The sequence below is a fragment of the Chelonoidis abingdonii genome, chromosome 3 (genome assembly GCF_003597395.2).
Source record: "Chelonoidis abingdonii isolate Lonesome George chromosome 3, CheloAbing_2.0, whole genome shotgun sequence".
NCBI classification, from domain to species: Eukaryota; Metazoa; Chordata; order Testudines; family Testudinidae; genus Chelonoidis; species Chelonoidis abingdonii.
Window position 1 is genome coordinate 78,176,084 of NC_133771.1, and position 16,508 is coordinate 78,192,591.

General features: G+C 41.7%; 1 protein-coding gene across 2 annotated transcripts in view; it reads right to left on the reverse strand.

The window, feature by feature from the left end:
• FBXL4 (F-box and leucine rich repeat protein 4) overlaps positions 1 to 16,263 on the reverse strand; it is a 107,262-nt gene extending 90,999 nt beyond the window's left edge. For both annotated transcript variants that reach the window (XR_012655517.1, XM_032791767.2), the window contains exons 1-3: positions 16,176 to 16,263; positions 13,842 to 13,948; positions 2,508 to 3,561 (exon numbers count right to left, since the gene is read on the reverse strand). Coding sequence is in view for 1 of the 2 variants with exons in the window: in XM_032791767.2 (XP_032647658.1) it covers positions 2,508 to 3,019 (512 nt within the window). In the remaining variant the exon portion in view is untranslated. The remainder of the gene's footprint in view (positions 1 to 2,507; positions 3,562 to 13,841; positions 13,949 to 16,175) is intronic.
• Between the last annotated feature and the right edge of the window lie 245 nt (positions 16,264 to 16,508).

Below are 16,508 nucleotides of genomic sequence, written 5' to 3' on the forward strand. Positions count from 1 at the left end.
TTTCCTATACTGATTATATAGTTTTGCCTCATGTTGTTTTCAGCATTTGCTTCCACTTATCTTTCTCGCCTTCTGTAGCCTTTTACACCTATGTTCTCCTAAAGTGTGTGCTTTATTTCCTCCCCTGTATTTTTTTGTTTCTGTTACTGTTACCCTTAAATCTCTCACTCCACCTTAGGTCTTGTAATTGAGAACTCTGAGTGCAACAGTGAATCTGCAAAAATCAGGTTAGTTTCATTCTGTTTCTGTAGTTTTTAAAAACTATGAACACCTGCAGAATCAGGCACTCTCTCTCTTCACTGGGGAGTGAACCCAAAAAGAGAGACAAGTGGTGACCCCACATCCTCCAAACACACCTAATCCATCCCATCCTACTCTCAATTTTTGGGTCCACCTCCCCCATGAAGAGCCGTGGTGCCAATTCTACTATCACACATGGCTTTTAAAAGTTCCAGAAGCAGAATGTAAGTTTCATTGCTGCCCAGAGTTCCTAAAAGTGGGAGTGAAAACTGACAAGATTCCAGTTAGTTTTCACTCTGCTGTGTTTGACAAAGATACAAATAGCAGCAGAGAAACTATCTGCCTGAACATTTAGGAACAACAGACTGCATCAGTTTGCACTAGGTTCATGTTTGGAAAGTTATCTTTGCAATCACAGTGTATTAGAGGTTAAGGGTTTTGTCCCCTCAAAAAATTAAAGTTTCAGTTCTGCAGAAACTCATGGCACTTGCCCAGGAAAGCTTCTTGCTTTGTACACGATGGAGTGGATTTTTCCAAGACTTGTAAATGGCTAATATTTTTCTAACATGGCTGCTTTTAGAGATGGTTGAAGGCCAGATTCTCTACTGCAGTCCCAGGTGGCTCAAAAGTGCTAGAATCTGGTCACAACTGACTCTCTGAAAATTACTTCAGAAAAGGAGAGACAGACTCTTACTAGCATAAAGCCAGTTGAGCTGGCTCCTGTGCCAACCATCTCCCAATCAGGTTATGCTCATCGGCATAACTGTGCTCCACAAGGCTGCTCTAATTTATGCCGGAGCTGAAGAAGCTACAGTTTAAAAATTAGGGAAGTATAACTGACCATCCAGTGGCCCACTCCCACCCTTTTGCCAAATGGTTTTTGACACTAGAGAAAATCTAGCCCTGCATCTTCATACAGCTGGTATGTTCTTTTTTGAGCTTGCATGTGAAACACTCAGGATAGCACTTCTTCCTTTTTATTCTTGCTATATAATATTACCACCTTCAGCACTCAGCTTTTAGATAGCACTTTTCATCCATAAAGGAGCTATGTATCATCCCCACTTTATAGATGGGAAAACAGAAGGCACAGCAACTACATGATTTAATCAAGATCACCAAAGAGACCAGTCAAATGGCCAGGAACAGAACCCAAGTTTCCCAAGTCCCAGTCCAATGCCCCATCTAATGAGCCACACTGAATGGTAAAAAATAAACATCTGTAAAAACATTAATGCAAAAGAGTTACCAGAAATGCTTAAGAAGATTGTAACACGACAGAATCTAACCTCAATACCTTGAAAGCAGTCACTGGGTCTTATTTAATGTCCATAGCTTACAGGTATTACTTTGTCTATAGAGATGTCCCTGAATACAACATGATTACACAAGATACTGAGAATGATTTAAAAACTGAATAAGGGCTATAAAATACAAATTAAGGACCAAATGCTGCCCTCACTTAGAATCATGGAGTTTCCACTTATTTACTGGTAATTAGCTCAAGATCTTAAATATAAGGAAGTACGTACACATCTATGAAAGTTTTTAATATCATAAGACATGAAAATGTTGGAGGAACTGGCTAGTGCTAATACTCTGTAGTTGGACATACTTATTCCTGCATTTCCATTATAAGGTATTCTCAGGAACATATTACTTCAGCCTAAATAGTCACTCTAAGATAAAACATAGCATACAAAGGTTCACCTCAACAAGCAAACTTTTATTTTATTTGTACTCAAATTCAGTTTAGGCTGTATTGGCAAATAAGGATTACATTCAAAAATTAAAAATAAATTTTGAGCAACAGGCAAAATCCAAAAATCTTCACTGCAAAAATGGAACACTGTATAAACAATTTTCCCTCACTATTTGGAGCAAAGTAAAAATTCCAGAGAAGCATCATTTAATTAACAAGTTACTGTAGATGCATTTTTTTTAATAAAAAGTTCCAAATAGATTATTTGTAGGTTTGGCCTGTTAGAAGAACTATTATTATACAAATGAAACCTGAATGAGCTTTGACCCGAAAATGGTCTCAATAAATAATCTATAACTACAGTATTGATATTAAACAATTTTGGAAACCAAAACACGTGTACCCTAAACAAAACTGCTTTAAACATATACTGAAGTAAACAAAGTATTTGTGGTCTGATATAAAGTGCTCCAACATTGAGAATAAAGACTGAAACCCAACTTAAAAGTTCTTTTGTGGTTGTACTATTTAGTAAGTTAGAGAGAGATACTCAGTAAAAGTTTACCTTACTTCAGCTGGTGTATTTTGGGAATAGGGATTTGCAGAACAAGCCAAAATCCTAATTACAGCCCCAGGGTGATATGTCTCCAGAACATGCACTGCTGTGGGATAAACTGGCTCCTCAAAAGCAAGCTCTACGTAGTCCTGGCTATAGAAGTTAGGTGGAGTCCTCTTGAATGGCAACTGGGCACTAGGACACTGATCCCACCAAGTTCCATAAGTTCGAAACACAGCAGTCTGAGTGAAGTCACCAGAACTGGGATACACATTTGGAATACCTGCCAAATTCCACATGGTGTAGGACATGCTGTTTTCACTACCGTAATGAGAACTGAAATCCAACACTTCTTTGGCATACTGGACTACTTCAACATTGATAGGTAAGGCTCGGCTGTTTGATTCAATAGCTCTCCGGCTGTTCATCATTTCTCCCCTTGTAGCTGTCCTTGCTCGGCGCCGAAGGCAGATATAGTAAAACATGCTGAGAACTGTTAACATGGGAAACACTGGTGACATCTAGATATGAATTATGAAGCTGCAAAAGGTCAGGTGTCCTATATAAGGTGCATTAACTCTTTGGGAGATGTTTAAAAAAAATAGCTGAATAAAACAGAATGGTTAAACATGGTCAATAGAGAAAAATTTTCCAGAAGGAAACCAATTTGCTTTTACTCATTCTAATTGTCTATTTAAGACAACACTGTCATTAAAAATCTAAAATCGAGGGGTTTCTATAGGGCCACTGAATTAAAAAAGGCAGTTATCCGGAAGTTAAATTGAGCCAAAAACTAAATTAACTATTTTCCATGTCAGATCACCAGCCTGCAGTAGTAACAAAAATTTTGTTGTCAATGTAAAACTTTCACCGCTACCCTTTCATGTTGTCCATGAGAGCATGCATCCCCGATATAAAAAGTCAGTGGACTCCAAAAGGATGTTCATTGGAGTCCATTAATGATATCAGCTGGATGTCTTCTATACAGCCATGACACAAGGTAGGTATTCAGGGTTCTGTGATGGTGTCAGAAGCAGAAATCTATATGCATGGTGTTGTATATCTGAAAAAAGAAGACATTTTGGTTTATATATTTACTGTATTAGATTCAAAATTTGCTAAACCTGAACATTGCAGCCATGAAAACTATTTCTGCTAACTAGAACTGACAAAAAACAAGTATACGTACAGCAACAGTCTAATCTATCAAACAAAACCACATTTCAGCAGTTATACTAAAGCGTATTTTATATAAACTGTATGCTTATTCTGGATTACTTTCTGATCAAACAACATATATCCTAGAAAAGTAAGCTTTAACAAGAGAGCATGAGATGAAGAGAGATGCTTCAATGATTTTTTTTTAAAAATTATTGCAGTGGAAAATTGTTTTGTTTATTTAACAAAAAATATTCCCCTGTAATCCAAACAATAAAACACTGAACTAGTACACAAGAACCATAAACTTCAGGTGACTAAAATCTGACAATAACTAGAAAAGTGGAGTATGTTTTCACTGTCCAGACTGAGTGGCATGCAAAAAGTAAACAATTAGTACAATTGGTAGAAGAGTTAGATTAGTAAACTGAAGAATTTTTAAAACCTAAGGTATACTATCAACACAGATAAAGAAATCTGTTTGAAAAAATTTAATTTTTAATCTGTCACTTTAAGGAAATGGGCATGTCCATATTAGATTTCCTACAAGTAAAGATTATCTTACAAACCCCACTGCGTAGTTAGCAGGCACAAAACAACTATAAGGCAAAAACTGTTAGATTTACCAATATAATCACAGTCTTCTATTAGTAACAAACAAAATATTTCCTATCAAGAAGCAAGATATACCAAAATTAATCTCTCCACCCTGATAAAAAAATACAACTAGCTTTGTTGCTCCACTGAAATCTTGTTTCAGTGTTGCTCAATGGCAAAGAGAGAAGAGCAGTGTTGGAGTCCAAAGCAAGGACGACTAAGAATCTCTTAAAATAGATTAAGTGTTTCTGCAGCAGACATTCACTGGGCGTGTACTGTATTAATCACTGGGGCAGACAGTGGCTGCATTTCTACTTCAGGACAAACATTAGAAAACATTAACCTAACGCTCTGCTGTTCTAGCAGGCCAGCTGCATATTTACCATTTGAAATAGGCCGCAGTTAGGACATTACTTTATTTAGTCATAAAATCTTTGTTTTTCTGGGGTAACTCACTTCTCTCCCACCTCAAAAACAAACCACCAAAAGAACCCAAAAAACCTAATACCTATATATATATCCAGCATCCACTGAGCCCTCTTTTTGTTGGAATACTATTAGTAATTGACAGTGCAGGTTTTGTAAGATAAAGGCAGACTGCAGCCTCTGCTCCTATATTTGGCAGTGAGAAAACATGTGTTGATGAACTGTTCACTCTTCACTCCAACATGAAGCAGCAGAACTGGAATTAATTTGCAAACTTGATACCATCAGAATAGGCCTGAATAAAGACTGGGAGTGGCTGGGTCATTCCAAAACCTAAACTTAATTTCCCCAATACTAATTTCTCCCTACTGTTACTCACACCTTCTTGTCAACTGTCCATAATGGGCCACTCTCTTACCACTTCAAAAGTTATTTTCCCTCCCTTAGTATCCTACTGTTAACTGATTTATCTCCTTAGACTGATCTCACACTTGGTAAAGCAACCCCCATCCTTTCATGTATTTAGACCTGCTCCTGTATTTTTCACTTCATTCATCTGATGAAGTGGGTTTTAGCCCACGAAAGCTTGTGCCCAAATAAATTTGTTAGTCTCTAAAGTGCGACAAGGACTCCTCATTGTCTTCACTCTTTTTCATTCTTCTTCATCCTACAATTTTTTTGTCTAGTTTCTGTCCTTAAAATCAGATTTTATACCAGCTTGAGGTATCGCAACTTGAACTACATTTGGCACCTACAACAGCAGGGAACACAGAAGAAGTTATCTTGGCTCAGCCCTGAGCTCTGCAGGGAAGCCAAAACCAAACAAAAAGGTGTTCCAAAGGCCTTTGGAAGAGATATGGGAAGGAAGCAACAAGTTGCTGTTCTCTCTTTTTCAACTGGGACGGCTTAAAAATTTAATTGAAGACTAGGACTATATACAAACACATTTTTCTTTTGGATTCGTTTCTGCCGTCTCCTGACCTAACATGCCTTATAGCTAGTTTAATTTTCTGGTTCTCATGCTCTAGCACAATGCAGCAACATTCACTTACAAACTGTCCACGTGCTTTCTAAATCAGTTGGTTTTCTGTGCGTTTACAACCCCCCTTATCAGTCATATGGCATTGTTTGGAGAGGGAAGCTGCAGTCATACCACATCCCCCATGCCCAAGACCTTGGATAAAAGTCAGTATCTCCAACTGTCTTTGCCTCTTAGAATGCAGTTTCTCTTGTGCGCCAGTCAGTAACACTTCAGATAAAAGATAATGTCTTCATTTTGGATTCAATTAAATATTATTTTATATATTTTCTTTTTTATACAAATACAAAAATAAATGAGCATACGAGAATTACAAATAAATCTTTGCTTCACCCAACAAATTTTGGTTGCTAAGCACCAAAGTACTTTACTATTTAAGTAATTTACAAAACCACAAGCAAATTAAATTTTTATAATGCCAACAGTAAACAAACATCCTTATCACTTATCAAAAAAATTGGTATTTCATCACATCAACTTTTCAACGGACTGCTGGGTTTTTATATGCATTTGTTATCTCAATTTCTGTACCTAAATTTTTTTTTTTTTTAAGAATTCCCATTATCAAACAGAATGTTTTGTTTAAGTATTTATAATTACTACTTCATGATAATATTGTATACACAATTTTCCTATTAAATTACATTACACTAGCAAATCATAATATATGTATGTGGACTAGCATTTGAGGCTGATCAATGGGTCACTGATATGCACATATATAACGTTTTATTTCTTTTTCAAAACAGTTTTGTAATCATGGCTGTGTAACAGATTTCATAGATTCCAAGGCCAGAAGGGACCATTATGATCATCTAGATCAGTAACTTACGGCGACTCACTTGAAGAAAATTGTTGATGCCTGCGACCCAATGAAGCTGGGGATGAGGGGTTTGGGATCTGGGAGGGGCTCAGGACTGGGGCAGAGAGTTAGGGTGCGGGAGTGAGGACTTCAGGGTCTGGGAGGGGGCTCTGGGCTGGGGCAGGGGTACGGGCAGGGGTCAGGGCTCTGGGGTGGGGCCAAGAATGAGGGGTTTGGGGTGCAGGGGGGCTCTGGGTTTGGGGAGGTTCAGGGCTGGAGCAGAGGGTTGGGGCGCAGGCTTACCTCCAGTAGCTCTGAGTCAGCGGCACAGTCGGGGTGCAGAGTCAGGTTTCCCACTTGTCCTGGCACTGCAGACCGTGCTGCACCCCGGAAGCGGCCAGCAGCAGAGCTGGCTCCTAGGCGGAGACGCACAAGTGGCTCCACGTGGCTCTCACCCAGAAGCATGGCCGCCCCCAACTCCCACTGGCTGGGAACCAGTCAATGGGAGTGCGGAGCCGGTGTTCAGGGAGGAGACGGCATGTGGAGCCCCGTGGATCTCCCACTCTCCCCTGCCTAGGATCCGGACCTGCTGCTGACTGCTTTTGAGGCACAGCACAGTGTTGGAACAGGTAGGGACTAGCCTGCCTTAGCCAGGCAGCACCGCCAATGGTACATTTAATAGCCCGGTCAGTGATGCTGACCAGAGCCGCTACGACCCAGTGCCTTACATTCCGCGACCCAGTACTGGGTCGCAGATCTGCTCTATAATGGACCATAGAACTTCCCCAAAATAACCCTAGATCATATCTCTTAGAAAAACATCCACAAAAACATTTGACTGCTCCTCTTTCCATCCTGCTCTCTGTGCAGGAGGACACTCAAGAGTGAATTTACCAGATGCTGGTGAATCCAGGCTCATCAATGTGTGCGCTATCTGGTCACTCGGCAGTATGGAATAACTATTGAGATTTCCCAGAATTAACTGAGGTAAACAAAATCAGATAGCATGGTGGGTTTAGCATGCAAACGGTTCAGCCACAGAAAGACTGCAGAGTGGACATACCATATATACTCGCTCATTAACCCATTTATTTATAAGATGACCCCCCGCCAAGATGGATAGGTAAAAATGGCAAAAACTTTATGACCCTTTCATAAGCTGACCCTATATTTTAGGAGTTGGCAAACTTTGGCTCCCGGCTCATCAGGATTAGCTGCTGGCAGGTTGGGATGTTTTGTTTACCTGGAGCATTCACAGGCATGGAGAGCTCCTCAGCTCCCAGTGGCCATGGTTTGTGCTCCCAGGCAATGGGTGCTGCGGGAAGTGGCGCGGGCTGTGGGACGTGCTGGCTGCCACTTCCTGCAGCTCCGATTGGCTGAGAACAGCAAACCACAGCCACTGGGAGCTGAGGGGCTCCGTGCCTGCAAATGCTCCAGGTAAACAAAACGACAATGTATTAGATATTCAATTCAATAGAGCTTAAAATCATCAAATTTTGGTGTAGATCCGTTGATAAGCCAACCCCCGCTCTTTAATGCTTCACTTTTTTACCAAAAAAATTCAGCTTATAAACGAGTATATACGGTACCAAAAAGAAAGAAAGATTGAGTTAACCTTTTTATATAAGAGGTCACAAACTGGTTGCAAAACTATAGTTGTGACTGTATTTGTAACATTGACAGTATGTGTGTTCTGGTAGATGTTTGGCTCTAATGTCTCCAGAAACGTCGCACAGTTTTCATTCTCCTATCAAAAATCAGTTGAATAATTTACTTTTTTAAAGGAGATATAAGTAGTATAGTATAAAGACCCAATTTTTGAAGCACGATAAGTAGGGGTTTATTCTAAAATGTGCTTAAAATAAATTCCTGATTTTTCTCTAAAACTTGGTAGCCAAATTTCACATAGGTTTAGGTTTTATGTCCTCTGAATTTTCAATGTAGTTTTTGCTTTGGTTCTCTTAATAAACTTTAAATTTTTGAATAAAAGCCTTTGAATCTGGCCTCTGGCTGAAAATTTTCCTTCTCAGTCTTACTTTTTGTTGTTGACTGATATCTTTTAAAAGAGATACATCAGACATAGTAAAGAGACTAACCATAAGAGATCTGGGGCAAATGTTGGATGCAAAGTCAACTGTAGACATTACACCTCTACCCGTATGTAATGTGGTCGTAGGGAGCAAAAAATCCCTACCGTGTCACAAATTAAACCCCCTTTATATCAGGGTAGCAGTGGTAGGGCTGCAGCGGTCATTTAAAGGGCCCGGGGCTCTGCAGCCTCTTATAACAGGTCACATTATAGCGGGGTAGCGGTGTATTTTATTAAAATGGAGAGCCTGTGTGTGACAGATGGATGTTGGAGGCAAAGTAATCGGAATGATGGGGGCCAGGTGCACAGAAGCCTGATTGATTAACTGGGGGCCACAATCACTAGAGCTTAATTGGTTGATTATCAGGCAATAACCCCTTAAAATGTGGTATGCTATGAAAAATTATTTGTAAAATGGTATATTAGGGTACCTTCCCTCCCTCAATTATGCCCATTTCAGTTTAAGTACAAGGACACTTTTTTTAAAAACTTTCAACTCTTCAAATTGAGTCCATGATCTGAATGTTAATCCATGTTCTTTCTGGCTAATCCCCAATAAAGATTCTCCAAGTGGAACTTAATTAACAATTCTGTTAATGTGTAAGCTAGAAACAATCTAGTCATTCACCCATTACTGTATTAGCTCTGGAAAGCTAACAGGACTAAAAAGCAGTAAGTATTATCAACAGAAGAAACTGTTTGATTCAGAATATACAATGAAAACAGATCTGTTGAGTAAAAGTTAATTTCTTAAAATAAACTTTTCTGACTACTTATCTTTATTTATAAAATGTCAGTTTAATCTGCATAAATTTTCAGTTTGTCATGCGTGCACAACATCACATCTTCCTACTGAAGCAGTCTGAGTGACTGCTGACAGATTTATTCATTTGGACCATCAAAAACAACCAAAACCAGGACTGTCAGGCAAATATTCAAGGATGCTATCAACCCCATGAAACAGGATGATTTAACAAAAGTGATCACTAATGGGAAAGACAACTCCCCAGAGAAAATGTGTCATGTGCAACAGCAGTTCTCAACTGGGGGACCGGGGCCCTCTGAGGGGCCGCGAGCAGGTTTCAGGGGGGCTGCCAAGCAGGGTCAGTGTTAGACTTGCTGGAGCCCAGGCCAGAAAGCTGAAGCCCAGTTATGTTGGGCTGAGGCCTAGGGCTCCCAGCCCTGCCACCTGGGGCTGAAGCTGAAGCCTGAACAACTTAGCTTTGTGGGGACTCCTGTAGCATGAAGCCCTGGGCAACTGTCCCGCTTGACACCCCTTAATGCCGGCCTTGGCTTTTATATGCAGAAAAGCAGTTCTTCTGGCGCTGGTGGGTCCTAGAGTTTTTATAGCCTGTTGGGAAAGGTGGGGAGGCTCAGAAAGAAAAAAGTTGAGAACCCCTGACGTATAAAATAAGTCAATCTTCCATCCAGTCTCTAGACCAGTGGTCCCCAAACTGGGGGGCATGGAGGAACTTCGGGGGGTTGGAGGGAAGGGGAGAGATTCAGCGGGGCTCGAGTCAGTCAATTCCATATGTTTCTCCTAAACCATCTCTATGGGTACCCTTTGGGTATCCTTTCTCCAAAATTATTTCACAATCCTTCACATCATCCAGATTTGCAACCTCAATTTCATATTAGACTTCTAACTCCTTTCCCAACCCTGCATTCAGGTGGTCACCAAATCCTGTCTGTTTTTTCCTTTAACTTTTTCTCCATTCCAAATCCTTGCTCATACATTATATCTGTCATTTCAAGTACTAACAGTCTCCTCATCTCTGGCCTGCCAGCATCTCCTCATGCCCGAGCCCAGCCTGTATAAAATACTGCTGCTAAAATAAATCTTCTCCTTCCACTGCTTTGAAACAATACACTTCTCTTCAGTATTGGGTTCCTCTTGCTCTCGACAGTAAGTTTCATTCGCACCTTTAAGATTCTGTGTAAATCCATCCGTGCCTATGTGTCAGCTTTTACTTTGTCCTACTGTCTAACTGCCTTTGTCCTAACTTGTCATTGCTTACTTGGAACCAATTTTGTAGCCCTCTCCTATAACACCAGATTAGAAAGACACTGGAAACACTGTAGAGGATACAGCAAAAATACAGAATTTAGTAATATCGATACAACAGCAAAGTAGAGCATGTGGCCTATAAAGTCCTTCTCGTAGGTTGCCATGGGCAACCCTGAAAACATTAGTGAAATATGCGTTTTAAAATTTTGGAATAGAACCTTAAGAGAAAGACTCTGTTAATGGGGAGGCTCTATGCTTCTGTGGAGACAAAGCGTTAGTTAGTGGTTAGAGCAAGATACTGACATCAAGACTCCTGGATTAGAATACAGTAGAACCTCAGAATTACGAACTGATCAGCCAATCACACCCCTCATTTGGAACCAGAAGTAGGCAAGCAGGCATCAGCAGAGACAAAAAAAAAAAAAAAACGGCAAATACAGTACAATAATGTGTTCAATGTAAATTACTAAAAAAATAAAGGAAAAGTTTAAAAAAAGATTTTATAAGATAAGGAAACTGTTTCTGTGCTTGTTTCATTTAAATTAAGACAGTTAAAAGCGGCATTTTTCTTCTGCATAGTAACATTTCAAAGCTGTATCAAGTCAATATTCAGTTGTAAACTTTTGAAAGAACAATCATAACGTTTTGTTCAGAGTTACAAACAACTTCTCATTCCTTAGGTGTTTGTAACCGAGATTCTACTGTAGATGCTTGAGAGTCAAATCCCCTTGTAAAGTATTTTGAAATCCCCAAATGAGTGATGCTGTATTATTGCAAAATATTGTTACGGGTTAGGCATAATCATTGCCCTTCATTTGAAGACAGCTGTAAGCAGCCATTAAGCATCTTTATGGAACAAGACAAAAAACAATAGCAGCCTCCACCAAAAACACAGGTACATACCACCACCAAAACAAAGGCACAGGCAAGTTGAGTGCACATTGAAGGGATTTGCTGGACATTGTTTTGTGCGGATTTGTATGTCTGTGACAGACAGACAAACAGCAGAGAAGAACTCAGAGAAGGAGCAGAAAGCCAAGAACACTGCAAAAGCACTGGGAGCATGGCCTTAGAAAAAACCAAGAGAGAAAGCTTTTTCAGTTCAGTGCTGGCTGAAAGAAGCTTAGAACTGTAAGCAAAACACAATATGAAGTTTCAATTCGTACTGTACTCAGGGAAACAAGATCTTTGCACAATCTTTGTAAGAAGACAAGAGTTGCAACAAAGAAATACTTGACTTCATCACCCATTTCTCCTCCTAACTGGAACAACCCGCAAGATCCCAAATTTTTGGTTAACCACTCAGAGTGACGGAGGTAACAACATGTTATAATCTATTGATTTTATTGATTCTCCTAAACTTTACTAGTCAAACAGTATCTGAAATACAATTTCTATGCAAAATCCTTTGTTTTCTAAATGTTTGTGTTAATATTAAGTAATTTGAACAATTAAATGTTGTTATAAAATCATTCCGTATAAGTGAGATAGTAAGGTCAGAATTCTCTGCAGGGAATGCCATTTCAGTCTGGAATTTGTTGTTTCCCTTAGTCACACAGAATAGATGTACTCCAGAAACTTTACATACACAGCATTCAAGAGAAAACAAGTCACTGCTGCACGGTAATAATTTTCATCCAGTCTGCACACCAGGTAAGATTATGATTAGTTACACTCCTTTGGACTATTTTAGCCCCTTCTTTGGGGTTTACATATATCCGAAAGAAGGGGTATACGTAAACGGTCATTTTCTGGCCTGTGACCAACCTCCCATATCAGTGACCAATTTATCTATTTAATTCACTTAATCTTTCAAAGTCAGTTTACCAGTCCTTCAAATCATTTTTGACGTACAAGGGGAAAATAGGTCACGAGTGCAAAATGAGTCACTGACCCATCAGAACACCACGCAAAAGAAAAAAATTAAATATTGTTGCTTTGAGAGCAGTAAAGTGAAGGATCTGGAGCGACAGCATACAACAACAAATCACAGAAATTAGAGTCTGAAAAGATATGAGATCATCTAGTTCATCCCCATGCCAGGGCAGGATTGCTCCCTACACTGTTTTTCCTAGACATGAGCTTGAGGCGTGATGCTATCGCAAGAAAAGTGAATACTATATATACTAGTATGCACATATGGGGGAGAGGAACCATTTTTTTAAGGCCAGAGAAGTAATAACTCCTCTTTACACCAGCCTTGCTAATACCACACTTGGAAGCACTATGCAGGGTTTTGTTCTGCTCAATATAAAAACCCCTACCAACACTGATAAATTACAAGTAATATATAGATGACAAAAGGAATGGAGGGCATGACTTATAAAGAAAGATTAATGGAACTTAATATGCACACCTTAGATAAAAGATGGCAAAGGGGAAATCTGTTAATTATCATTACACATGGATGCACAGAGGGGACACTAAATCCTTCCATACTAAATTCCTACCACAGATTAGCATCACTTAATGTTAATTATATAGATTCCAGGAACATCTAAACTTAACATATTGAAATAAAAAACTGTGTATAACAGATTCATACTAAATACTTCAAAGTCAGACAGCATTTGTGTAATTTCATATACTGTGTTCTGGCACAAAAAGACAGCTGTTTCACATATCCTAAAAACTATTTTAACATTCAATATTATGACAATCTTAACTATTTAAAATCCTGAATGTAACATAGCAAGAACTATTCAGAAGTGTGTGGGTTACTATTTGTATTGTCAAACTGTTCAGAATGTGTAACTTATATCACATCCCTCTTTTCAAACCTCTGTATTGGTTGACTTTCTCCTCCCATTAAGGCGAGAGTTGATATTAAATATGTTTTAACACTCAAGTATAGACAGGACAAGTTGTATTTTAACAAGAGTTATCTGGTCAAGGTGAACCCAAGCCTGTTTCCTAATGTTTACCTCAACCACCTAATGTGTTAAAATACAACTTGCGCTGTCTACACTAGGATAAAAGTTTTTTATTCTATCCTCAACAAGACTTAAAAGGCCACCTATACACTACCACTCTTCATTTTTGAATATCCTCCCAGTCACTGCAAACCAAAATCTCTGTGTCACACACAAAAAACCTCACCACACCTGGTTCAATATTTCTTTTAACTAGTAACCCTAGCACAATTATGTCCTCACCTTTTCTTCCAGTTACTGCACTGCTTTTTTTAATAATAGTTTGTGAATTAATGTTTTGGATATCTTTACCTGTTGTTTGATAGCACTATATTTGCACGGTTCATGGATTATTAGCCCTCAGGGCAGACTCCCTGCTCTTGGGAACGGTCCATTCAGCAACATGTAGACCAACAGACCTTTAAATAAGAAATAATAATTCACATAAAGTGAAGTACACAACTATATAAAAGTGACTTGGCTATTTTTAAAAACCTATATGTAGTCAACTAACCACCTACACTGGATAAATCCTTTTTTATATTAACTACATTAGCAAAAGCAAATACTTTACAACTTACAGCAGTGGTCCCCAAACTGTGGGGTGTGCCCCCTAGGGATGCACAGAAGAAAGCTTAGAGGGGCACAGCAGGGCCCTGGCTAGCCCCAATGGGGGACGGAAAGGGAGTGCCACTTGGCCCCACCCCCAGGTCCGGTCTCGGCCCCAACACAGCTCTACTCCCAGCCCTGACTCTGGACATGTCCCCAGTTGCAGCCCCGGCCTCGACTACAGCCCAATTCCCAGCCACAGCCTCAGCCCCAGCCCCTGAGCAGGGGGCAGGAACGCAGATAGATTCCATTAGGGATAAGGGGGTCCATGACATAAAAATCTAGAGGCCCACTGATCTAGAGTCTTTTTACAGACATTAAAAAATGTGAAGTTTCCAAGTTCTACACATTGCTAAGAATATGTACAATCTTGTATCCCTTTTATTGCCAAACTCATCTTTCGCCTAACCCCCCTTCCCTCTGTTGTGTTCCATATCCTCTTGTCCCATCTTAGCTTACAAGCTCTTTGGAGCACAGACACTTTTTCACTGCCTGTTTGTACACCTGAACGGTGTGGGTCCTGCTGGGGCCTCTGGACATCAATGTAATATATATATATACATATATATATATATATAAAAAACACTCAGCAATCAGGTTAACCATTTTGCTACTGCCCACAGCCATTGTGTGAAAATCTATGAAATTCTAGCATTCACTGGAACAGTAGTAACACAATGTGCATTTTGCCATATGTTAGTTCTCCATGGAGTCTGTTATGGAACGATGATCTACTTTCATTAACAGCATGGAACACACGCATGCCTGCTAAAATGATGCATCACATCAGGAGAAGAAAGCACATTAGGTTTGACTATGTACTGTATTGGTAATGCAAGGATTAGCTTTCCCTAAGGAAAAGATGGCGTTACTGAGATGAGCACTAGTCACTCGTATGTGTGGGTAAATGTGGCAGGTGAATAGAGCTAGGGTAGGTCGGGGTTTGGCAAATGAAAAGAACTTGAGTGGGTAGGTAGGTGTTCAGCAGTAGGATGTGCAGTGACTGGAATTATTTGGTGACTGGAAAGAGCCAGAGTGGGGTAGATGTTCAGCAGTAGGGGGGTAGACAGCTGAGTTTGGCAGCTAGAAAGAGCCTGGAGGAGTAGATGTTTAGAACTGGGAAAGGCAGATGGTTTTGGTGGCTTGACAGAGCTGGAGGAGAAGGTGTTCAACACTTGGGGTGGGGGAGGTGGGTTTGGCAACTGGGAGAGGCAAGCAGGGTTGCCAAATTTCCAGGAACTAAAGATTAATTTTTAATTAAAGATTGTCATGTGAAGTTGGCAACCCTAGTTCAGCAGCTGGAAGGAAGGGGCGGGGGAGAGATAGGTGGGCTGGGCAGCTGGAAGGAGTGCGTCTGGGGCAGGGGAAAGAGAGGTGGGCTGGGCAGCTGGAAAGAGCGGATATGGGGGGGGGAAAGAGAGAGGTGGGCTGGGCAGCTGGAAGAAGTGGGTGTGTGTGAGTGTGTGTGTGGAGAGATAGGTTGGCTGGGCAGCTAGAAGGAGCGGGTGTGTGTGTGTGTGGAGAGACAGGTGGGCTGGGCAGCTGGAAAGAGCGGGGGTGTGTGAGTGTGTGTGTGGAGAGAGAAGTGGGCTGGGCAGCTGGAAGGAGCGGGGAAGCGGGGGGAGGGTAGGAGTTTGGCACTGGGAGTAGGTGGGTTTGGCAGGGGAGACAGCCAGTGCATGGTGTGCGGGGTCCCCATCACTGGTGGGCCGTGGGCAGGGCATGTTCCGGAGCCAGGCTGAAGATACGGGACTCATCGCTGGCAAAGCGGAGGTCCAGGCCGGGCCCATCACAGGCAGCCTTAGGACGGAGACATGGTGGTGGCAGTGGGCGGCGCGGGGCAGGGCCGGGCTAAGCCAGGGGGCGCGGGGTCCGGGTCGGCAGAGCGAGGGAGGGGAGGGCTAGCAGAGGCCGAGCGTGGCACGGACCACGAGGCTCGGGCACAGCGAGGGCAGGGCCCCAAACAGACACACACCGGCAGCCGAGCAGGCCGCGCCCGAGCCCTCCGCCCCTGCCTGAGAAAGGAAGTCACCGTACCCGTCCGCAAGGCGGAGCGGCCTGCGCCGCGCGCTGAGACCAGCCACACGAGAGTCGCGGCCCGCGGCAGGGGCGAGGCAGCCGCAGGGCGAAGGCGGGGCCCCTAACGGGAGGAAGCCACCGCGGGACATGAGTGATCGCGCTCTAGCCGGGTGGGCGGGACCATGACATGGTACCAGCACGTTGTGCGTGCGTGGTAAGGGGTGGTGCAAAGGCCGGGGGGGGGGGGGCACGCGACTGTTGTTTGGGTGGCGCGGGCAGGGCGCTCCGGATGGGCACGACCCGCCGCCCGCTCTTATGGAGAACCCTGCAGCCGCTGCAGATGAAGAGAGG